The sequence below is a fragment of the Osmerus mordax genome, chromosome 27 (assembly GCF_038355195.1).
Source record: "Osmerus mordax isolate fOsmMor3 chromosome 27, fOsmMor3.pri, whole genome shotgun sequence".
Classification (NCBI taxonomy): domain Eukaryota; kingdom Metazoa; phylum Chordata; class Actinopteri; order Osmeriformes; family Osmeridae; genus Osmerus; species Osmerus mordax.
Genome location: NC_090076.1, coordinates 2,714,953 through 2,739,584, shown reverse-complemented (window position 1 = coordinate 2,739,584; position 24,632 = coordinate 2,714,953). Strand labels below are relative to the sequence as shown.

At 41.3% G+C, this 24,632-nt stretch overlaps 1 protein-coding gene across 4 annotated transcripts in view; it reads right to left on the bottom strand.

Annotated features, from left to right (window-relative positions):
- palm1a (paralemmin 1a) overlaps window positions 1-24,632 on the bottom strand; it is a 111,860-nt gene that overhangs the window by 65,438 nt on the left and 21,790 nt on the right. For all 4 annotated transcript variants that reach the window (XM_067230824.1, XM_067230825.1, XM_067230827.1 and 1 more), the window contains exons 2-3: window positions 18,227-18,272; window positions 15,687-15,767 (exon numbers count right to left, since the gene is read on the bottom strand). In XM_067230824.1, the coding sequence (XP_067086925.1) occupies window positions 15,687-15,767; window positions 18,227-18,272 (127 nt within the window). The remainder of the gene's footprint in view (window positions 1-15,686; window positions 15,768-18,226; window positions 18,273-24,632) is intronic.

Genomic DNA, 24,632 nt, shown 5'->3' with positions numbered 1-24,632 from the left:
CACAGAGCTTGATAACAACAAAACATGCAGGACAGCGGCCCTCGAGGACCAGGATTGGAGAACCCTGCTTTAGCTCATCTAAGCTAGTAAGTAAAGTACGTAGGCTATGAACATTCTACTCCATACTGTATAGCCCAACTCGTACAGTTTCATAATCTATTTGTTTTATAAGCCTGTACATTGTAACATGCTGCTGTATTTATTTTGTAACATCTCATTGTGATACATTGTTATTTATTCTCTCCAGTTTTAACTAAACATCTCCAGTGGATTGTTTGTGGGATTGTTTGTGGGAAGCTGCCTGTCAAATTATACTCGGGCACAGTATAAGGAGGACAGAACAGAGGGTTTGACAAGTGTGATGACTATTCCTCCACAGATACCATGGGCTTGGACATGGAGTTGGACCAGTAACACCAGTTCACCATGCAATGGTGAAGGGCTATAACCCAGGGTTGATTGTAACTGGTGTTGGAAAACACATGTAGTAGGGCAGAATATAGGAACTGGGCATAGGGTGCTGGTGTGGAAAGTCCCTAAAAACTGTGCAGAATGGGCAGAAAAATATTAGATGACATTGTATCAAGGCCCAATTGGAGAAGAAGTCATAGGATACTAATAGATCTGTTTTTAAAAGTTCAGGGGTGTCATTTGTTGGATATAAAGCCCCCACCCCCCACTCCAGAGACAGTTGGTGACAAAGAGGTGCCGAGCATAAGTTAAACATAGTCATGCATTAAGAGTAGAGTAAAAATAGAGACTAAATGTGTAAATTGATGTTGAAACTCAGTGCTCTGAGTTGGTGCATGTCAGTTTAGGCAAAGGTAGCCTTTTAAACCTCAAGGTTTAAAACAAATCTGATTTGATTGGAACTCTTTTTTATACATTCATAGTTGGATTTGACATAAAACAGACATTTAATTCATTTAGCAAGTTCTTTAACTCAAACAACCATAACACAGTACAGATGGTGTACAAAACTGCAGTCAGATTTGGCGAGATTGCTAGCTTGGTTGTTATCTTTACATATACATTGTTAGCTATATAATCATATTGTAGCGTCAGAGCCCTTGTGTACCCAGCATGCAGTGCCAAAAAAGGGAAAGAGTTGTGGAAAATAGTTTGGTTAGAAAAGCGGTGCAGGGGATTTCAGTTCAGTTCGTTCAGTTAAATGTGTGTAATCTTATTGTTTGTTAGTTAAGATAATCCTGTTGGTCACCCTGATTGTGCATGTTGTGTAGTTTAATCGTACCAGAGAGACTAAAACTTTTTTTATAACAAGTCTACTTTACACTTACCAGCTACAATCGCAAGCAGCTGACCATGCGCTCTGTCTTAGCCCAGTTGTCCTCATGACTCTTGTCACTTGTGTATTGACTGAGATTCAGGAATAAGATCAATTTAGGAAGTGTTACAATATCTGTGTTTTTCTTACCAAATCGGAGAACTTTGAAATCAGTCTTGTGGGTGAAAATGTATTGGTTGCGGGTGGCAGGTTTTTGGGCTACTTTTAAACCTCAAAACTTTTAAAGAATGGATCTCTGCATGATAGGCCTGACCAGAGCATAGGTGTCCTTACAGAACACGCTTCAAAGTTCTGACTTTCAAAAGGGTGGCATTTTGACCCCATCAGGCCAAGATGTCTGAAAGTTGGTATGTATGCATTATTGCGCATGGGGAACAAAAAAGCCTCAAGAACCCATAATGTCGGCAGCATTGATTTTTCTCTATAGTGACAATTTTGTAAGAATTTCTAAATTGCTCCAATTGTCTTGAAATGTTGTGTACATGTATGAAATACATGTCTGTGTCCTGTCAATTTAGAAATAGTTGCAATGTTGAGGAGGAACCCGCCATTGCTGCCTGCAGCTATATTTAAGTCTTGTTTTTGTTAGAAAATAAAACGTTATTATTTGCACCATCATTCCTGCATCGGCCTCCTTTCCTGCTACACCACAGGGATGGTCTGCACTAAAATGTCATAACTCCATAAATGTTTTAGATGTTGTGTGTCAACATGTTTTATTTTGTTATAGCACTTTAATTTGTAAAGGTTTTCCTTCCTCTTAAGAATCCTGTCAAATTCGCCCAAAACGCCTAAACAAGGCATACCCAAAGTAAATTGAAAGCTGTTCTTGAACAATTTGGAGTACATGCATGGTTGTGGTCTCTTTTGAAAGGTGACACTCTGAATTTCCTTCCCCTGTTGTCAGGGTCCCTGTAAGTCCTACTGGTTTTGAGTAAAGAAGCTTGAACACAAGGGGGGGGGGGGGGGGCAGGACGCATGGATTTTGGGAACCACCTGGTTGGCTTTAGAAGGCTATGGGTATGGCATAGAAGCTCCTATTGGGTCAATTGAGGTGTCAATCGAAAGGTCAGAGTGCAGTGGCCATTTTGACATCAAGATATCGTTAATATTCAGAAGCGAACCCGAGTTTTGACCAATTTTATGTGTACCAATTGTTTCTTCAGTCGGCAAAGTTTGAATGATACAACAAGAGTTAATGGCTATTTATGGATGTCCACCTTTTAAGGTTCTTAAGGAGGTGTGTTTTAGCACACTGACTCTTGTAAACATTACCGTGGTGTGGTGCAAGTGTGGTACATCAACACAACCGCCTAGCACAGGCAGGCTAGTCAGGGGATTGTGAAAGCAGCACAGAGGTCATCATAGTTGAGCTACCAGGGATCAGCACCCTGTACACTACATGCTGAGAGCAGAGCCTCCATCAACAAAGACATGACCCACCCTGGCAGTCATCCGTTGAGAGACCACTGATGGTGGAGCATCATGACATGAATTAACTTATTTCCCAGGCAGTGCACATGCTCACCGAACAGTATATCTTCGAACACCCCGGGCTGGATTAAAATCATCCACCCCTGTGACATCTCACCCTGGTTGGGACTGTCTACTTTCCCTGTCCCCCACCTGAACCCGTTTGGATTTACTGCTCTCCTCATCCCCTGCCCCAGCTAGGCCCCCCCTCACTCTTCCTCTCTTCCAGCTGAAGAAGTTAGACCACTAGGAAACAGTTGAGACGAGCAACCCCAAGTATTCCAATGTACTTATACTTGTTTAAAAGGACAAATTAACTTGCAACTGCTATCTCCCCATAAATGTATCCATGCAATCCATACTAGTAAAGAAGAAGTCTGTGACGTTATGACATGGACTGTTCTCAATTCTGCAGGGCTCAAACACCGGTGCACAAAGATCTACCCACTTATTGCCTGGTGTCCAGGCCCGGATTGGCTAATCGGGAGAATTCCCGGTGGGCCGGTCTGTTTTTTTGGCCGCGAGGGCCGGTGTTGTCATGGCACTGGGTTGAAATATGGATGCTGTCCCTAGGTTGCCTGCACTCACAGCAGCCCCACTCTTTTTATTAATTATTTTACCGCGGCCACATTCTTTTTAGGATTCCTCCGTCAGGAGGAACCCTATTGTAATTGTTGGTATTATTAGGTTCCTCCGGTAGGAGGAAACCTATTGTTATTGTTGGTATTCTTATTAGGTTCCTCCGGTAGGAGGGAACCTATTGTTATTGTTGGTATTCTTCTTCTTATTATTATTATTTTTCTTCTCCTTGCGCCCCAATATCTCAAAAAGTCCCTGGTCATAAATGTTCTAATTTGGCACATTGATACTACATCCAAGTGGGTACCCCCACACCAAATATGGGCCATGTCGGACCATAGGGGGCGCCACAGGCCACGCCCAAAAGTCCAATTTGAAGGCAATTGAATCAAGTACAAAATGGCTGAAATGGGTGTATTTATGTAAATGTCCACATTGCCTCAATATGTTTGTGTCACTAAATCAAATGTATTTTTGAAGGATGGTTCAAACCTAATAAGCTTTAAGGTGACATGCCTCTGAAGTACCATGCAAAGTTTCACCTTGATATGTCAAAATATGACTGAATTACAGCTGTTTGAACTTGGACCAAATCTGACAATGCTCGCCATTGGAGAAACAGCTTTTTTTAATTATCCAGTTATTGAACTTTGTGTATTCCATGCCTGGGAATGGCTCAATTGGCTGAGATGTTGTGCTGGTAATCAAGGTTCAATACCAGTCAGAGGCATAGTTTTTAATTTTTTATTCTGACCAAACGGTTTCTAGTCTCCCGATAAATCCTCCGGTTGTAAAACATAGCAATGCGTGTTTATTTGAGCCCATCACAACACATCTGTTTAGCGAGACTGTGTAAACCACTGCAACACAAGCCAGGTTCACCACAGTAGCTAGCTACACATGGTAGTGTTAGATTCACAACTGAGTTAGCTCTAATGAAGTATATTGATTGTTCAGGTGGATCCCTTGCCTGTTGCGCAAATTATTTCAGTGACCTAAGCTAGGACACATGGCCACTGATGCTAGGCATGATTTGAAATTCTCTTCCATGACTTATGTTGAGTTATGGCACCCCAAACAACCTAATCTAAGCACTATGAGTAATATATTCTTTACAGCAGCAACCAGGTCTAGCCTGACGTTGTCATACTCATAATTCTAGTCAGAATATGAGTCTGAAAACTCTCCGTTGGGCTGTGACTACGGGGCCTGTTTCAACCGAACTCGTAAAACAAATGCCTCTTCGCTCAATTGGATAGACCTACAACCAATCAGAGCAACGTAATATGTTGTTTGTTGAAAACGAATTCAACCCAAGGGCTCTTTCGTGACGTTGTTGATTACGTTACTGTTGATCATCTGTCCATCATCGTATAAAGCCCGCCCTGGCAATTTCATTGGTCCGTCCAGATCCTGGTTTTATGTAGTTGTTCCCAATACGAGACCCTCCAGACCCAACTTCCCGACCAAATTCTTTTGTGGGCGGGGAGAAGTTGGGCTGGCAGCCAGGCTAAACCAGGTCATCCCCATGTCTTGTTTTTATAGGAAATTTACATATCTTGATTGTGGACAACTTTTTGTTCCCCAATCTCAATGAACAGCCAAATACAGCAACAGCATTGACATTGTTTAACAATTACCACAGTCATTTTCTCACTTGTTGTACTTCTAAACTCGCAGAATGAAATCAAAACAACCACTAGCGCGGTGGTTTCATTCCACCTTAGATTTAATGAATGGTCACATTTATAATCTTTGAAATAATTTGATCAGTCTTCAAAATATTATAATTATATATGCATATGGAAAACGTTTCAACAACAATGATATGGTATGCAATGCCATAGATTAATTATACATTACATGTTTATAATATTTTGCCATTTTGCGGAGGAACCCGCATCGCTGCTTGCAGCTATATTTATTATTGTAATTTATCTCATGAACACATTGGTAAAAAGTTTTGAAATTTGGCATATTGATACAACATGCCACAAATACCGCCCAAACACAGACTGGCCCACATCAGAACATAGGGGGCGCCACAGGCCACGCCCAAATGTCCACTTTGAGTGATGGCATTTCCACCCCATTGCTCCAATTCTTCTGAAACTTGGTGTGCATGCCTCATTTGTCATGAGGAACAAAAAAGCCTCAAGGACCCATAAGGTCCACCATGATGGATTGTCCTGTACAGTGATAATTTGGGAAAACCTTCAAAATTCCTCTTCTCTTGAACCAAAGTTGTAATTGACTTGGAATTTTGTACAGATATGTATCATTGATGTATTTAAAAACGTTACTTAAGACAGTTGAATCAAATACAAAATGGCTGAAAGGGGTGTATTTATGTAAATGTCCACATTGCCTCAATATGTTTGTGTCACTAAATCAAATGTCATTTTGAATGATGGTTTTTCAAACCTAATAGGCTTTAAGGTGACACCCCCCTAAAGTACCCTGCAAATTTTCTGCTTGAGCTTGGACCAAATCTGACAATGCTTGCCTTATTTTATTATCCAGTTACTGAACATGGCAAAGTCCAGATTTTTTTTGGGACAGAACGGTTTCTAGTCTTCCGTTCAGTCCTCCGGTTGTAAAACATAGCAATGAGTGTTTATTTGAGCCCATAACAACACTCCGATCATCTGTTTAGCGAGACTGTGTAAGCCACTGCTAAACAAGACAGGTTTACCACAGTAGCTAGCTACTTGGAGTCTATGCATGGTAGTGTCAAATTCACAACCGAGTTAGCTTTAATGAAGTATATTGATTGTTCAGGTGGATCCCTTGCCTGTTGCACAAATTCATTTCAGTAACCTAAGCCAGGACAAATCGCCACTGATGCTAGGCATGATTTGAAATCCCTTCCATGACATGTTATGGCACCCCAAACAACCTTTTTAAAGCACTACGAGTAAGCTATTCTTTACAGCAGCAACCCAGTCATCCCGTTGTCCCATTTTTATGTCCCATATTCAAATAGGACTAAATTACAGCTGTTTGAACTTTAACCAAATCTGACAATGCTTGCCATTGGAGAAATGTCTAATTTCCTGATAGAAAAACTGAACAATCAAAAGCCTAAGTCTGTGAATGGCTTAGTAGGATGAGACGCAGTACTGATGTGCGAAGGGTGGTGAGTTCTCATCCAGGCAAAGGTATAAACTTTTTTTTTTTTTTATGACAGAAATTACAGTTTCAAGTTAATCCCAGTGTAACTATCTATTATGTCAATTTTATCCACCATTGCTGCTTGCAGCTATATTTTTATTTATTATTTTCTCACAGCCCTACTCAGAGTGCAGCCTGCAGGGGCCTGTTCTCCATACGTCTCTTATTAAATCCGAGATCAAATGACACATCCAAGATGACATCATCGTGCTAATCATGATCTGGATAATTCGGTTCTTCCAACACCCTGTGTGTTGGAAGAAGTTGGAAGGAGTGTTTGATAGTGTCTCAGGTCCGGTGCTAGAGATTATAAACACATCCCTTAGAACTGGCGTCTTCCCAGATGCCTTCAAAACAGCTGTTGTAAAGCCCCTATTAAAGAAACCCAAATTGGGTTGAACAGTCTACTTGCAAATTACAGACCAATATCAAACCTTCCATTTATTAGTAAAGTACTGGAAAAGATAGTTTTAGTCCAATTAAATTATTTTCTTGAAGAAAATAACATCCTGGAAGTCTCGCAGTCAGGTTTCAGGAAATATCACAGTACTGAAACTGCTCTCACCAAAATAATTAGCGACCTCAGACTAAACTCTGATGCAAATAAAGTCTCTATCCTTATCCTGTTAGATCTCAGTGCAGCATTTGATACCATTGATCACGACATCCTAATCAATAGACTGGAAAAGCTTATTGGGTTCACGGATAGTGTATTGAACTGGATGAAATCATATATCACAGGAAGGAAGTTTTATGTTAGTTTAGGAGACCATAGGTCCAAGAAACATGAGAACTGCTACGGGGTTGCTCAAGGAAGCTGCTTAGGTCCATTACTTTTTTCTCTTTATATGTTATCACTCGGCGACATAATCAGAGAACATAACATAGATTTCCATAGCCATGCGGATGACACACAACTATATATATCCACTGAACCCAACGATGCAACGGCCATCAATTCCATTACCAATAATTCCATTGTTGGCAATAAACAAATGGATGAATGATAACTTTCTTAAATTAAATGAAGACAAAACCAAAGTCCTACTATGTGGCCCCAAATCCAAAAGAGAGATGCTTACTAAGAATCTAGGAGGCTTAACCCCCTGTCTTAAACCAGAGGTGACGAGTCTCGGTGTAATCCTGGAGTCAGATTTGAATTTCAACTCTCACATTAATAAAGTGACCAAAACAGCTTTCTTTCACCTGAGGAATATAGCAAAGGTACGACCATTCATAAAACAAAATGATGCAGAGAAGTTAATTCATGCTTTTATATCCAGCCGGCTGGACTACTGTAACGCACTTTTCACTGGTCTTCCCAAGAAAACCACTGAAAGACTACAGCTCATTCAAAATTCTGCAGCTAGATTATTAACCAAAACTAAAAGGAGAGAACACATTAGTCCTGTCCTAGCTACTTTACACTGGCTCCCCGTTACCTTCAGAATTGACTTTAAGGTCCTTTTCCTCACATACAAAGCTCTACACGGACAAGGACCTAGCTACATTGCTAACTCCCTTATAAACTACACACCAGCTAGAACACTGCGATCATCAAATGCAGGCCTATTAGAGGTCACCAGAAGCAGTCATAAGAAGATTGGTGATTCGGCCTTTGTCAATTACGCCCCAAAACTATGGAACAAATTACCCATAAATATTAGGGAAGCAAATACGCTAGACATTTTTTAAATACAGCTTAAAACCTACCTTTTTACCGAAGTATTTAAGTAATTTTATCTCAGAAGGGTTTTACTACTTTTATTTATTGTTATATTATTGTTTTTCATAATTTGCTATTTTAATTATTACTTTTATCACTTGTATCAGGAACCTTGGGGTTACCATGGACGACGAGCTCTCCCTCACGGCCCACATTGCTGCGGTCTCCCGGTCGTGTAGATTCACCCTCTACAACATCCGGAAGATCAGGAGATACCTGTCTGAGCACTCCACCCAGCTGCTAGTCCAAGCACTCGTCCTCTCCAAGTTGGACTATTGCAACTCGCTGCTCGCTGGTCTCCCAGCATGTGCAACCCGCCCTCTTCAGAGGATTCAGAACGCGGCGGCCCGCCTGATCTACAATCTACCCAGACGCTCCCATGTTACCCCGCTCCTCATCTCTCTCCACTGGCTACCTATCATGGCCCGTATCAGATTCAAGACCCTGGTATTGACCTTCCGAGCAGTGAACGGGACTGCACCCGTCTACATCAAGTCTCTCCTGCAGCCTTACACCCCCACCCGTCACCTACGGTCTTCTTCAGACAACCGCCTGGTGGTCCCACCGCTCAAGACCGCCCGGTCCCAACACAAGCTCTTCTCCTGTCTGGCCCCCCAGTGGTGGAATCAACTCCCCACCTCCATCAGAGACACTGACTGTCTCTCCACCTTCAAGAAAAGGCTCAAGACGCACTTGTTCCGGGAGTACAACGGTACTTAGGAACGGTTCGCTTGACCCGATGTTAGTTTCCTCAAGGATCACAATGACTCTTGCTTAGAGACTTGTTGCTCTTGTGGTTAGTGGTAACTGATTTAAATTTTTGTTCTCGCTGTGATATATTGTTTTATTACTGTTGCTTGCTTTTTTCCACAGGTACACTTGCACTTATAGCTGTTCATGTTGTTTAATTGTAACTTGTTTAACTACATGCTCTTATGGTTCTTCCCTTTGGCACTTACTTTGGTTGTTCACAATGTGTGCTTCATGTTTTGGCTACTCGCGATGTTTTTTGGCTATCTTGTTGTTATGATCAGTGACCTATGCACTTTGTAAAGCTCTCTCTTGGAAGTCGCTTTGGATAAAAGCGTCTGCTAAATGAATAAATGTAAATGTATCATCGTTTTTATTGATTTTATGTAAAGCACCTTGAGCTACAATTCTTGTATGAAATGTGCTATATAAATAAAGTCTTACTTACCCTTGTTGTTTATGATTAGTATAGCTGGATTGAGTTATGCGTTGGTCTAAAAGGGGGTATGTATCGATAGTAGAAACCTTGATTAGCAACGCTGCTATTGGCTGCTCACATAAGTCTATGGCTGCTTACCAAGGCCAAAAAGAGCCCCGTGTTTTCCACAACAGAGCCAAGCAGAGCAAGAGCTTGCTCGGAGGTTACTCGGCAGGGAACGCCTCAAAGTCTGCAAAATCCAGGAGAGGGCTGGCAAAAAGTAGCAGACAAATTAAATGTAGTGACCACGTTAGATGTTTTATCGCTTATTACAGTAGGCTCGGCCTATTTGTCTTTGTTTTTTTTATTTTCACAATTACTTTGTTGATCATCTAATGTCATATAATTTAATGTGGTTCCAACAAATTAATGATGTAAATGACACCCTCACAAGAAAACCGATAGGCTATCTCTCAAAAAGTATAGTAGCCTGTCTCGCTGTGCTATCTGTTTATCACGCAATATGCGATTAATATTAAATTCTGCTCATTATTTTTGCACCTTCCGCGACAGTTATTTTTTTTGGGCAGGTTTTTGTCGTAAAAACGGACAAGACATGTCTGTGACAGACTTCCTGTATCACCTCTGCTTATAAAGTCGCAATCAAATCTTGTTTACATAAAATAAGCCTGCTCCCGAGCAGGTTTAAGCGAAAGGACTTGTTGCTATGACAGCAAGTCCAGAATGAGCTATGAGCTTCGAAGAACTGAACAGTCCAAGATAATGACAAATCGTCAACAATCAAATCCAGCTAACTGTGTTAGCGACGTACGGAGAACGGGCCCCAGGTTAATGATGACGTGATTATCTTTTGAAGGGCAATTTTGTGGGAAAATCTGCCTGATAACAATCAGCCAATCAGCGCTGGAGATTAGCTTCTTCTGTGGTTCTTTCCCGTCCTCATCACAGTGCTTTGTGGTACCTCAGTGTGCTTCCATGTGATCTGTCCAATGCCGCATAGATAAGCTCCACATGAAGGCCTGTTAGCTATCGCTAAGCCCCGCCCCTCGAACGCAAACGGGCCAATGGCAGTTTAGTAACAGCTGCACTCGGACATCTTCAGTTTACAACTCCATAGAGTAGCATTAGGAAAAAGGATTCTTCTCTTGTTTTATCGGGTTTGTTGTAATTTAAGTGTAAAACAATGGTCAAACGATGTGCATGGGGTAGATGCAACACTGATACGAGGTATCATGAGAGGATGGGCAATGGGGTATATTTGATCCAATTTCCCAAACCAAAACAAGAGGGCCAAACTTCTCCGGTGGATAAAGCTGTGTGGCAGACCACACAGTCAACTCAACGTAACGAAGATAAACAAGGATGTCATCACATTATTGGCATTGACAGTACCAGCTTACTTTCACCACTGATGTTATGCTAGGTTTAGGCAAGTTATCTCTGGTTAAAACTAGCTAACGTTAACGTTATAACTACGTATAACGTTTATTCACTAGCTAGAAAGTTAGGACACTGCCCTGTCAGGGACAGGGTAATGCTAGTAAATAAACTAATACACGTAGGTTTACATCTCAGTGCCTATCCAGATTAGTTGAATTAACTGAAGGTAAATTAAAGTAGCTAATCTAACCCTGCGGTGCATCAACAATACTGGTATTGCCAAGCATTGGATATCCACGATTCAGGATATCGTGAATGACCGTGAGATGATCTACTTTTAAATTATGTACGTATCCCTCCATTCATTGCATAATGAAGTCCCTTTTGACGGCTAAAACTCTAGTCAGCTGCGATAGCTTGTCCGAGTTAGCAACAGTAACTAAGGGGGGCGGGGCTTAGCGATAGGTCAAATAATTTCTATTATAATACGGGTAGATGAAATCAAGCATTCTGATTGGTTGAGAGGGAGTTCTAAGGTGTGCATTATTGAGCGATAAAGTACTGTGCGCCTTTTTACATTTACCTTAAAAGGGAAGCGTTCCATATTAGTGCACACTCAAAAAGTAACTGTACACCTGTTTACAATTAAGCTGAGGAGCATTCCATATTGGTGCGTTATCAAAATAACGCGACCGTTATTAGTTGTCATTTCAAGTTTGACAGTAATCACATCAACAACATGTTTCATGTTAACTTCGATCTTTTGGGGGGGATGACTTTTGATCAATGGTAAGCCGAAGAGGATGATTCAGGTGGGAGTCATGCTCTTATAGACAAAAAAATAATTTGAGGTCTTTGAAATGTTGCGCAACGAAAGAAACACTTCAAAGTTACTGGGCACCAAATCTCAATGAAAGACAGCGTTGGAGTAATATCCTTGCTGGAGAAGGCACTTCCAACACCGAGCCACCGGCTAAGAGAGCAAGAGTGGTCGGAAGCAAAGTCATCAGAGACGAAGGGGACATGAGAAACGTGTTCCACGGATGCACAATTAATGGAGATATCCAAATCGATATAACCAAATCTTAACAACAGCCTTATTCTATCGAGTAACTCGTACCTATAATATAGCCTATACCCAGTGCCTACATTTGAATGATTTAGAATGTTTAGGCCTAATTATTATTATTTATTAATCCTCTTCGTCCCTAATGGGACATAAGGCTTCGACGATCTGCCTCCATCTGGACCTGTCTTGTGCCGCATGCTGTGCCTCGCCCCAGGTTAGGTTCATCTCCTTCAGCTCCGCTGTCACCGTTCGCCGCCAGGTGTTCTTGGGCCGGCCTTGCTTCCTTTTTCCAGGTGGAGTCCATCGTAGGGCGATCTTGGGGATGCGGTCCTGGTCCATCCTGAGAACGTGTCCGAGCCATTTGAGTCGGCGGCGTTTGATCTCTAGCACCACACTGTTGCGCTTAGTCTTCTTGTATAGATGTGCATTGGTTATTTTCTCAGGCCAGAAGATTCGACAGAGATTCCTGAGGCATCCATTATGGAAGGCTTCGACTTTTTTCATGTCGTAAGATGCTACTCGCCAGCACTCCGAGCCGTACAACAACACAGATTTTACGTTACTGTTGTAGAGTCGGACCTTTGTTCTTAAGCTGTATTGCTTAGACTTCCAGATGGAGTGTAGCCTAGCAAAAGCACCCTGTGCCTTTCCGAGTCTTGCTCTAATATCTTTTTGTGCAGAGTTGTCTTTGCTGACGAGGCTTCCCAAGTATGTAAATTCCTCAGCATAGTCAAGAGCGTGCCCGTTCACTGTGATTGGTGCATCTGGGGTGGCATTGATGCACATCACTTGGGTTTTGGGTGCATTTATGTTCAGCCCTACCTGTTGGGCAAATTTGTTCAGTCTGTCAGTTTTCTCCTGCAGGTGAATGTGCTTTGGTGCAAGGACAGCAAGATCATCAGCAAAATCTAGGTCTTCAAGTTGGGAGAACAAAGTCCACTGGATACCCCTGGGTCTGTCAATTGTATTCCGCATGACCCAGTCTATGGCAATCAGGAAGAGAATGGGGGAAATAGTACACCCTTGCCGCACACCAGACTCCACAGTGAACCATGTGGATGGCTCACCACTAACAATGACGCTGCATTCAAAGTGACGGTAGAACAGCCCTATGAGAGTGACCAGTTTTGGGGGGACTCCATAGGCCCTAACAATCTTCCATAGGGTGTCACGATGTAGGCTGTCAAAGGCTTTGCGAAAGTCGATGAAGTTGATGTGCAGGGGGGTGTTCCATTCTACGCACTGCTCAATAATGTTCCTCAGAGCAAAGATCTGGTCTATGCAGCCCCTTTCTCTCCTGAACCCTGCCTGTTCTTGCCGTAGTGTCCGGTCAATAGCGGCGTCAATTCTGGCCAGTAGAATCCTGCAGAAGGCCTTAGATGGTACTGACAGCAGGGTGATGCCCCTCCAGTTGTCACAGTTTTGGAGGTTTCCTTTCTTGGGGAGTTTGACAATCAGGCCCTTGTCCCAGTCTTGGGGTATTACTTCCCTCTCCCAGATGTCTTTAAAGAGATCAGTAAGCACCTTGACCGAGGTGTTAAGGTCAGCTTTCAGCATCTCTGCATGGACAGAGTCTATGCCGGCGGCTTTCCCATTCTTCAAGGCTTTAATGGCGAGTTTGACCTCTTCCTTACTTGGGGGGCTGGTATTGATGTCAAGGACAGTTTCTGCTGGTGGAGGGTTGGCAGGGTCGTCTGGCTCTGGGCAGTTGAGTACCTCACGGAAATGCTCAAACCATCTCGCGATCTGGTCACTCTCAGTGGTGAGGATGTTGCCTTGCTTGTCTTTGACAGGGGCCGGCTGGCTGGTGTACTTGCCTGTGAGTTGCTTTGAGATCTTATAAATTGTACTCAACTCGCCCTGCGCAGCTGCACGTTCAGCTTTCTCTGCCAAGTCCTCAACAAAGGCCCTCTTGTCACTCCTCGCACTCTTCTTTACCTCTCTATCCTTTTCCTTGTAGGCTTTCTGGACCTGCTCATGGAGCCTGGGCGATTTGGTGCTAAGCATCTTGGCTTTCAGCTTTTTTCCTTTCTTCTATTCTTTCCCAGGTGCCAGGTGTTAACCATTCTTTAGGCCTAATGTTTAAATTAAATGTTATTTTATTGAAAGTATCCCATTGTCATTGTTGTTATTTTAAAGGCAACTTTTATAAAATTAGCATTGAGAATGACTGAGATGGTGGGAGATCTAGCTAGGCTAACAAACGTCAAATTCACAATGCAGTTTGTCCGTTGCATAACAACAGCCACACGTACGGGACTATTTTCTCTCGGCTACTGAAATGGATACACAACGTTTGTTGGCTATAACTATTTTGTGCTGAAAGACAGCTTACTATTTATTTACTATTTATAATTTCGCTGGTAACCGTATTATAAAAGCAATAAGGTACTCGAGGCAGTACATTATCGTCAATAAAGTATGTGTTCCAGGGTGTTGTTAGGCCCGACGCGCAATATAAATAGCCTACAGTATCCTCCGACCAGTGGTGGCGCTAATACCTCGGATATACATGAAAAGAGGGGCCTGAGGAGAGAGTTCCGGCTTCAGGGGCCTGAGGAGAGAGGGGCCTGAGGAGGGGTTCCGGCCCCGACAGCGGCACCTTGCTCAAAATAAAAAACGTCAGAGATAACAGAAAGCGCAAAGGCCAGAATGAAAAAAAAGAAAGCTACAGAAACTGACGCGTCCAAATGTTCTAAGCTGAGTACCTTTTCCGTCAAAACGACAAAGGAAGACGACGAGACGGACGGTAAGCTAACGTTAAGGTAGTTAGGAGCAGTGCAAGATGCTAGCGGCCGTGCAAAACAACGTTGTCTGCAAACCACCGTTCATGTATCAAACTTTTTCTTGTAGCTCTTCAGCAGCAGCAGTCTCTAGTCCTGTTTGCTGCTAACAGTCAAGAGCCAGGGCCAGTAACGTTACCCATCTCCAGTCATGACCCAACACACCAGAATGGGCAGGTAGGATTGTCATTGAGTAAATATAAGAATTAGAAGAACTAATAGTAATGAAGAGCATGGTGTGTACACACCTGCTCAAGGAAAAATGCCCTGAGATAATTAATGACACCTGATGATTCAGCAATACATTAGTGAAACTGACTTGACTTGAAAGCTTTGTAAAAAGGGGAGATTTGTGGTGAGAAATACATTTTTACAATTGTTTACAATGCATTACAAGGCTGCAGAGAACAGTGCACTATTGCAAACGTGTATTCTGAGGTTTTAATTACATTAATTTAATATAGTCAGTTGTGAACTAAAGTGGAACAGTCTAAAGCATGAAACTCCAGGAATGAAAATGAGTCCCACTCCGGCCCTGCTGGTGTCCAATGTATTTACAGCTGGACCACCTGGAACCAATTCAACATTAATCCAAATAAAAACAAGCCTCAAATCAAAGTTTATTTGTCACATACTCCATTATTCAATTACAATATGCAGTGAAATACTTTTTGCTCACTCATGTGCATGTGTACTTACAATCGATATATTTATAAATCTATATATATTTTACTTAAATTAGATGTATGTATTATTCACAAATGATGTACAAATGTGGGTTTGTATATTCAACAGTTATAATCAACATATGATTATGTACTGTGAATGAGACTGTGATCAGTCCAAATATTAGTAACCATTACACTCCTTTAACTGCCCACGTTACCTTCTTCTATTATGTTGTCCCTATGCACATGTACTCAGGGAACTACTGCATGTTTTGTATTCTGAACATATTATACAATATGTTTATTGACGAATATACAGAACACATAATCTGTCCTTACCTTGAGATACTGCAGCTTTCTTTTATCATCCTCCAGTAATCTCATTTTGTTCTCAATTTCTGTCAGTCTCTTTTTTTTCTCCTATTGGAGGAGAATGAAAAGTTAGTATCAAGCCCAGTGCATTTATGATTGCCAACACGCTGCCTGTGATGGACCTGGTCACAAAGATCTTTGTTAGGGTCGGTATTAATAAATAATTTGCATTATCACATCATCCTGACTATTCCATTACAGTGTCTGCATAATTCCTCCACAGTATTCCCCAAGCTGGAGTCACAGAGAGGTGTGTCGAGCAGTAGCTTTTCTAGGCACGGGCGAACCGGACAGCAGCCCGGGGCGGCATGAAGAGAGGGGCGGCATTTTCCAGAATTTGTGTTTTGCGCCCTCTGCTGGCATAAAAAAGGTTGTGGGTTTGTGTGCCATTGGTTTGGGGGGCGGCAGGGATAAACTTCGTCCTGGGGGAGGAACCTTAGCCTGGTCCTAACCAGACTCTCGTACATCGCATTTGTACAGAGAGTCTGGCCTCGCTCCATTGACAAGCGTTGACTTCCTTGTAGGCGGGTACTCTGTTGAAGTTTAAAACTATTGGATCTGCCCAGAGCCTCTCTGATCTGCCATAACCAATCGCTAGCTGCCGTAGCTGGAAAATCAAACTGTTCCCCGAACCCCGTGGGGAGGAGGGCCACAACATCATGGCCACCAACAAAACTCAGAAAAACTTGTTCTTGCTCCAGCTTTAGCTGTTGGATATTCGGCAGCGTTGCCACAACGGGCCGAATGGCTTTGCTCGCATCTTTCTCCGCCGCCATTACGGAACTACAACACAAACTAGCGCACGACATCAACGTCATCGTTCTCAGCCACTCCCTCTGTTCGCTGATTCACCGGTAGAAAATCAACTTGAAAAATCTGACTTACGTACCTCATGGCGAGACCTATGTACAGAAGAAAAAAGAAAATTGAGCGGAAGTACGTAGGAGGGCAGAGCCAGGCTAGAGGAACCTTGCCCGGGGCGCCAAATGTGTTAGGACCGCCACTGGTGTCTAGACTGTAACTTTAGGCTTGTGTCCTTAAAATGTTAAGACCTTGCATATACTTCATAATATACCTACACAACATTGATAAATTTATTGTTGGTAGATTATAATAAATTGGATACCAAGGTTGACTGATTTATCGTAACATGAAAGGAAGTTACAGTAAAACATCTAATAAATCAAACAGAAGGATAGCACACTATCACACCTAAATTTATATTATCCTGATAGTGTCTCTGAGCAGTGTAGTCCTTGAGAAATGTTTTTTTTACATCTTTAAAAGACAGTTTTTGGTCAATTCCTTTGTCCTGGCAAGCAGAGACTAACAAAGGTTTGGCCAATAAAATATATAAAAGTTTAGTTTCACCAACAAAAAAAATACTTGCATGTACTATGTATTTATTGTAAGGACATTAACTTGACATTCTTTGACACGATATGTGGAAAATTGTATCATGCTAACTGAATTGTCCACTAATTTTACACATTTTTAAGGGGCCTCAGGATCTCTGTGCTGGTCACCTTACAGCAGCCTCCTCACAAAAAGGACTACAGTTGGTACAGTTGCTCAACTCTGTTCCATTACATCTTGACAGAATCTTGACATCTAGAATGTCCCACAAGCAAAGAAACGCAGAGCTATGCAGACAGATTTAACAGTGTTCATGTTCTGGCTTCGGTGGGTTTGCTTGTTTATGTGTGGTTTCATCAGATTATATAAACTATTCTGAGCCTGCTGAACCTATGCCTGTCCCACAGATAGTCGGCAGGGAAGCACAGTGGATTATTTCAGTCTGAAGACCCGTGGGGCTGGTGGAGTAAACGCTCTTTGGATAATCTGTGCACAATCAGCCATAGGATTGTCGGGGAAAGGACATGCCATAATTGGTTATGACTCACTGTTTATATAGTTTAGGCCTATGTCAATTAACCAATGGCTTTGAAAAATAAGTGGTAAAACATCATTTCTTAACTTGTTTATTTCAATTAATACGTACTTTGGAGCCTAAGTAAACACGTAAATTCATGTTGGGTCACATTGTTAGAAAAAGTCTACTCTTATGTTTCTGAAAATGGACATGATAAAAGTGCTGCAAACGCAAAGACACATCACGGTACTCTTTTAGGATTCTGTTTACTCCCATTATAAATTATTTGCAACCGATCAGGCTAGTTCAGCGGTTCAGTACTTGGTTACTGAGCTGGGAATCCAATAAGCCACAGTAATGGAACAGAACACTCACTGAAATCAGCAAGACTTAATCACCATTGATGGAATACCCCCCTGGTCTTTGGTGAATCAACAAACTTGACTAAATTGCATACATTGAGTAAGGTCCTATAAGCCTAAATAGAAAGTATAGCAACCAATAAATACCTACCAACCAAACGATAACCATGACATTGAATAGGCCTGGAGAAAATGGGAAGAAGGAGCAGATGACCGGTAATGAATGTGTACTGTAAGGGGGGATTTGATAGCATAAGGATTTCATCACTTACTGTTATAGCATGGACTCGATCTTGATGTGACAGATCCTCAGAAATCCTGCCAGAAAGAAATGAGAAGATACAATAGAGATGGGTGGACAAAAATGCTTTACAAAGACAAGAAATTAAGACCAAAATAAGTATTACTCGACTGCAGGGTCCTGTTCCATAAAGCCCTCTCAAAAAAAAGGGAATAAAGTCCCAAACCTGACTTGAATGAACCTAACAAATTAGTCGGCCATAAATCAGTTCCATAAAGGCCAATTCAAATAATCAGACTAATTCAAGCCATGTTCTAGTAGTCAAGACAATTGTGTGTGCACGCTATTCTCAAGTGTCCTGAGAGGTAGAACATGGATCAAAGCAATTCACCATTGCAAAAAGCAAAGGTTAGGTGACCTCTTTCTGAAAGTATATTCTCTTCAAGCCACACACTATAACAGCTCCCTCATCTACCACCTCATCAAAAGAAAATGACATGTGTTTCTCAGCTGGTGGGTTACGACCCAAAAGTGGGTCGCGAGCTGGTGTGGAGAGGGGTTGCAGATGTGTGCTTTGGCTCTGTCAAAAAGTCAAACTTTTATTTATATAAGTTACTGAACTTCCGATTGTGCGCTTTTGAAAGGTGTGAAGGCTCACACCGTGCCGTCCACATTCAATTGAAATAAATAATAATGGTTCGGAAATTAAATTATTTTTGGGTTTTGACTTATTGACCAAGAACAAATATGGATTCTGAGGTTAGAACAGTTGAGAACCACTGGTCTAAACTGAAATGTATTTAGTGGGTGTATGTATTTATTTTATATCAGTGAAGAAAATATCTATAATAAAGGACCAGAACCTATACGTTCATGTCAATCATAATATTAACCAATACATTAGCCAAAACATTTTTAAACAGAGTTTTGTATTGGGAACATAGAGGATAGAGGCATATGTATTTTTTTTTACATTTGTAAAAAAATATTTATGTACCTATGATCCTTTTATTGGGGTAATTTAGATTGAGACATTTTATGTAGCATCAACCTAAACGTTTGATATCACAGAGTACCATATAACTAAAAGGGTACAATTTCTGGGGAAATATTTTATATTTCTGGGGAAATTGTGAGGTGTGCTTGCGGCCGCAGCAGCTGGGGCAGTTTTTTAAAAACTATATTACCGCCAAACCTATTATTTAACTGTCGTGCTGCCTTCGGGTCACATGACCCAAAGGTTCATAACGAACCATCGTTGTGTTTACCCAATTTTACCCAATACAAAAACAAATAAAAATAATTTTCTTTTAACCATTCCAATGTGGGGGGTCTGAGACAGCCCGACAGTTAAAAGAAAATGCTTCACTTTGTTTTTGTATGAGGTAAATTTCTCGCAATACGACGGTGGGTCACAATGACTGATGGGTCAGAATGACCCGAAGATAACACAAGGGTTAAATGTTCACACATCATGTTTTTGATTTAGTAAATCTTTCTCAAAAGATTACTACCAATGTTGAAAATGTTGACAACACCTGTCTTGTGTCTTACAAGAGGTAATGAGGCTTACCCTTACAAAAAAGAAGTATACTTCAAGTTTATTTTGTAAGTATACTTAGTATAAAAGGTATGCTATTATCATGTTACTTAAAGTATACTAGCAGTGTACTTATTTATATACTATTTGTGTACTAAGTAAACTGAATTGGCCCACTTTTTAGGTCACTTAGTACACTTTAAAGTACACTTATAGTGTCGCCTGAAGGAGCTGAAGCTCCGCCCCTCGCTGCCTAGTGCCTACCTCCGACCCAGATAATGGACGCTATGTCAAGCCGAACAAAACCGTATAGAATTAGAATTTATTTGTTTAATGAGTGAAACATACAGATGCATATAAATGAAATGTTCCCCTGAGCTGTAACAGTAAAAATGGACACCCTACAAACTAGGCTACTAACACATTAGCTACCATTTCACCAAAATACCATCATTCTACACCGAGTAGCCTAATATCAATTTAGCGGTTTGCACTAACTCATAGCAGAGATACCTCTGGAAAAGTTATCTAGTATAATTATAACAAGCACACAGAACAGAGTGATGAACTGCTGGCAGCGGTGGATTGTCCAGGAGCGACCGGAGGATAAACGGCCGTAGGGGCGATAATCGGTACGGCACCGCGCTGCAAGAGAAGCCGTGTGTTGGAGAACCCCGTCTGTCTATGGTCCATATTAACTCTTTCCCCCATAAAGACGTCATATGACTACCCCCCACAAATCCTTTATGACGAGTTTTGACGAGTCTGTTGTATCAATAAAGACGTGTTTTGACGATGACTAGAGCAAGTACCGTGTTTGCCTTTGTAACAAATAATCTGATCGGCAGAGCCGAAACCTAGCAACACCAGGCTAACCAATAGGAGTGAGGGATACATATTCGCGGGGTTTTCCGAAGTTTGACGATCTAAATTCTAGCCTCTGAGGGGAAAAAAGACGAGCGCGTCAGCTGTCAGAGTGACCCGCGAATGTTGACATTTTGACCATGGCGGCGCGAGTGTTTAGGAATCCGGAAGATGCAGCCTTTTATATTGAGAATTTTCTTGATAACGAGTCTGATGGGTCAGATTTTTCTGGGTTTGAAGATGATTTTATACCCCCGGAGGAAAGTGACAGTGAAAGTGATGGTCACGAAAATGTCACTGACGAGATGAGAGAAACGGGAGATGTAGCCTGGAGTCGCGTTATAAGGGACCAAACAATCAATCCATTTACTATGGATTCGGGACCGAAGTTGCCAAGGACATTCAATGTAGGAAACGCTACACCCTTGGATTACTTTTTTCTTTTTTTTGTCGATACAATGTGTCAGAAGATTGCTACTGAAACTAACTTGTACGCGGAGCGCTGTGCTCAAGAACACTCGCGAGTCGATAGCCTCTGGTTTCCGACTGACGGCGCCGAGATGAGAGCTTTTTTGGATTAAATATCCTGATGGGTGTTAATCCGAAACATGAATACAGTGATTACTGGTCCACGGATTCATTCCTGGGTGTCAGCGGGTTTCAACGTGCCATGACTGTGAACAGGTACGAAAAGTTGTGCCAGTACTTACACTGTAATAATGCTGCCGCGCGAGTGACGAGAGCTGATGCTAGCTATCATCCGATAGCTAAAGTTGCGCCGGTGTTTGAGATGGCACGTCAAAATTGCAAGTTGTTTTATCAACACGGTCGTGACATTTCTATTGACGAGGCTATGAAAGGATTCAAAGGCAGAACAGAGTGTACATGCCTAACAAACCAGAAAAGTTTGGAATCAAGTTCTGGGCCTGGTGTGACGGCAACACATCTTACATGTCAGACTTCAAGCTTTATTCAGGGAAACGGGACCAGACACCTCTTCAACGGATCCATGGTTTGGGATACAGGGTCGTGCATGATATGACCAGGGATTTGATTGGCCTCAATCACTTCGTTTATTTCGACCGCTTTTTCACAAGCATTCCCCTCTTGCAGAGTCTGCTAGCAGATAACATTTATGCCTGTGGAACGCTAATGTCCAATAGAAAAGGTGCCCCCACAGAAATAAAGCAAAAAAGAAACCTGAAAAAGCTTCTACGGAAACGAAGTTACAGTATTTTCTTCCAGAAGGCCGGCATCACTGTCACAGCATGGAATGACAACAATGTAGTTGTCGTAGCTCACACCTGTCTCCCACATCCTGGTCAGATGGTGACCTGTCATCGGCAGGTTGAGACGGAAAAGCTAGTCGTGCCACAACCACAAGCTATCACTCGATACAATCAGCACATGAATGGCGTGGATGTGCACGATCAGCTAAGAAAAAAATACGCTGCCTCTCGTCCCAGTAAGAAGTACTGGAAGTATATCTTATGGTTTGTGGTGGACGTCTGCCGAGTGAATGCGTGGATTTTGTACAGGATGGCCTCTACAAGACGAGTGGGGAGAAAGACGCAATACACCCAGAAAGATTTCATCTTGGAGCTTGGTAAGGGTTTGATCAATGGCTTCACCAGTAGGAAGCGATCTACCATCACAGAAAGGGGGGTTGAAATTGATCCAAAAAGGCACAAGACGGCTCACACCTTCGAGCGACTTCCCAGCAAGCACCGTAGGTGTAAAAATTGTTACAGACTTGAGCGTCGGCATGAAACGGTGTTTGGCTGTGCCACATGCAACACACACATGTGCAGGGACTGTTTCCTCCAGCTGCACCAACCTGAGGAATGAACTAAAGGTATTGTTCATGTGATATGTATCTATATATTATGTATGTATCTATCTGTTTATATTATTGTTATGCCTAATTAGTTGGTAAACTTGTTGTACATCTGATATCTTTATCTATTTCTATTATACCTGTTTTTATATTATTGCCACACCTAATGAGGTGGTAAAGGTGTTGTTCATGTGATATATACTCAGCTTTATATATTTATATTATATCTGTTTTTATATTATTGTTACGCCTAATGGGTTGGTAAAGGTGTTCATATGATATCTTTATCTATTTATATTATATCTGTTTTTATATTATTGCCACACCTAATGATCTAATGTGGTAAAGGTGTTGTTCATGATATATTTATCTTTATCTATTGATATTATATCTGTTTTTATATTATTGCCACACCTAATGAGGTGGTAAATGTGTTGTTCATGATTTATCTTTATCTATTTATGATATCTGTTTATCATATTATCAGATTTTGTTTCAGTAAAAACAGATATTAATTGAAACAACCAAACACTGTCAAATCTGGTTTTATTTCGTATAAGATTGATAACTGATAGACTGAAACTACAACACAAAACAGGTCAAACAGGCTTGAAACTGTTTTGTACCACACTTATCATTACTTACCACTTGGGGAATCTTGACTACAACAGACTACAAGATTGGTAAAACAGGTGTGAAACAGTTCATTGCCATATTTCCCATTACTTACCTGATCATGAGAAGACCCTCGCTGCAATTTCCATGTGTACAGGTACATGGTCTCAATACCATACTTACCATTACATACTTACATAATTCTTTTCAGATAGTCCATAATTTCAGGTTTCCAAAGATATATAACATGACTGGGTTTCTCTAAGGTCCATGGAGTGTAACATCAAGTTTATCACCTGGCGAGTTTAGAATGCCACCCCCGCCAATTAATTAAAAGTTAAAATAGATTAAAACTGTTCTATACCATACCTGGTTATATTTTCATTGTCTCAATAACTTGGCCAACATATTGGAATATGTTTTATGTGTGTACAAAGTTCATAACATGTATATATTAAATGGAGAGTATGTTTTATTTTAAAAAACTAAACACTAGTTTAGAGAATTTTAAATGTTCCAATGGTGAGGACTTGCCTACATATTATTTAAAACAAATGGACATTGTCATAATAGCTCAGAACCTCAGGTTTCTAAAAATATATAACATGACTATGTTTCAGGTAAGTTGATGGAGTGTATCATTCATTTGTAATCACCTGGCGAGTTTTAATTGTTTTATTCAATAATACTCCATGGGTAGCCTTGGAATGTTCTAAAAGGGTAGTTCTATAAGGCGTTCCATGGGGAAAAGAGTTAAAACTGCCCGCCGTGAAATGGTCAGTGCAGAGGCGGCTGTTGGAGTTTATCCGAAGCTTTCCATGAGCGTGGCTCTTCACAAAATCTATCCACCTATTTTTCCTTTCATTATCAATAGGGAACTTAAATGGCGTTGCAGCGCAGCTGGAGTTCTTGCATCCAGGGAAGATGCAGTTGCGTGTGGTGGGAGACATCCTGAAGCTAGCTAGCTAGCTGATGTAGGCTACAATAACAGTACAGCAGGAGGAGCCATTCAGTGATCTGACGTAGATAGGGCGAAATGACGTAGATAGAGCGTTTTTTGGCTCCGCCCATTAATACCTGATCTGAAAACGGAAGAGAAACTGTTCTTCGGTTTAACTCCACATTTCAGTGTGACAAAGTTTTAGCGCTTTGCACATGCTTTCAGGAACTCATTTCACACGAACATAATGTACTTAGAAGCAAAACATGGAATTTACTTTACAGGATCTTTAAAATGGTAAACCACCACAACAATGACCACGCAACAAAACACTACATTCTAAGCAGAAACATTTAAAAAACGAAATTCATGAAGTTACATTTGTATTTCGAACAAACGGCAAACAGATCTGCACATTTTAACACTATTTACCGCCTTGCATCATGGGAATTGACCAGCCAATGAGCCACGCGATCTTCATTTTTTCACGTCGTTATTTCGTTCTTCAGTCAGTTTGACAGTATAACCATCAAATGCATAATGCAACCCTTCCTACTTAAAAGTATATCAAAAGTGAACTATTTTCTAAGTATACTTCTTACAAAAGTGAACTATTTTCAAAGCATACTTATAAGTATATC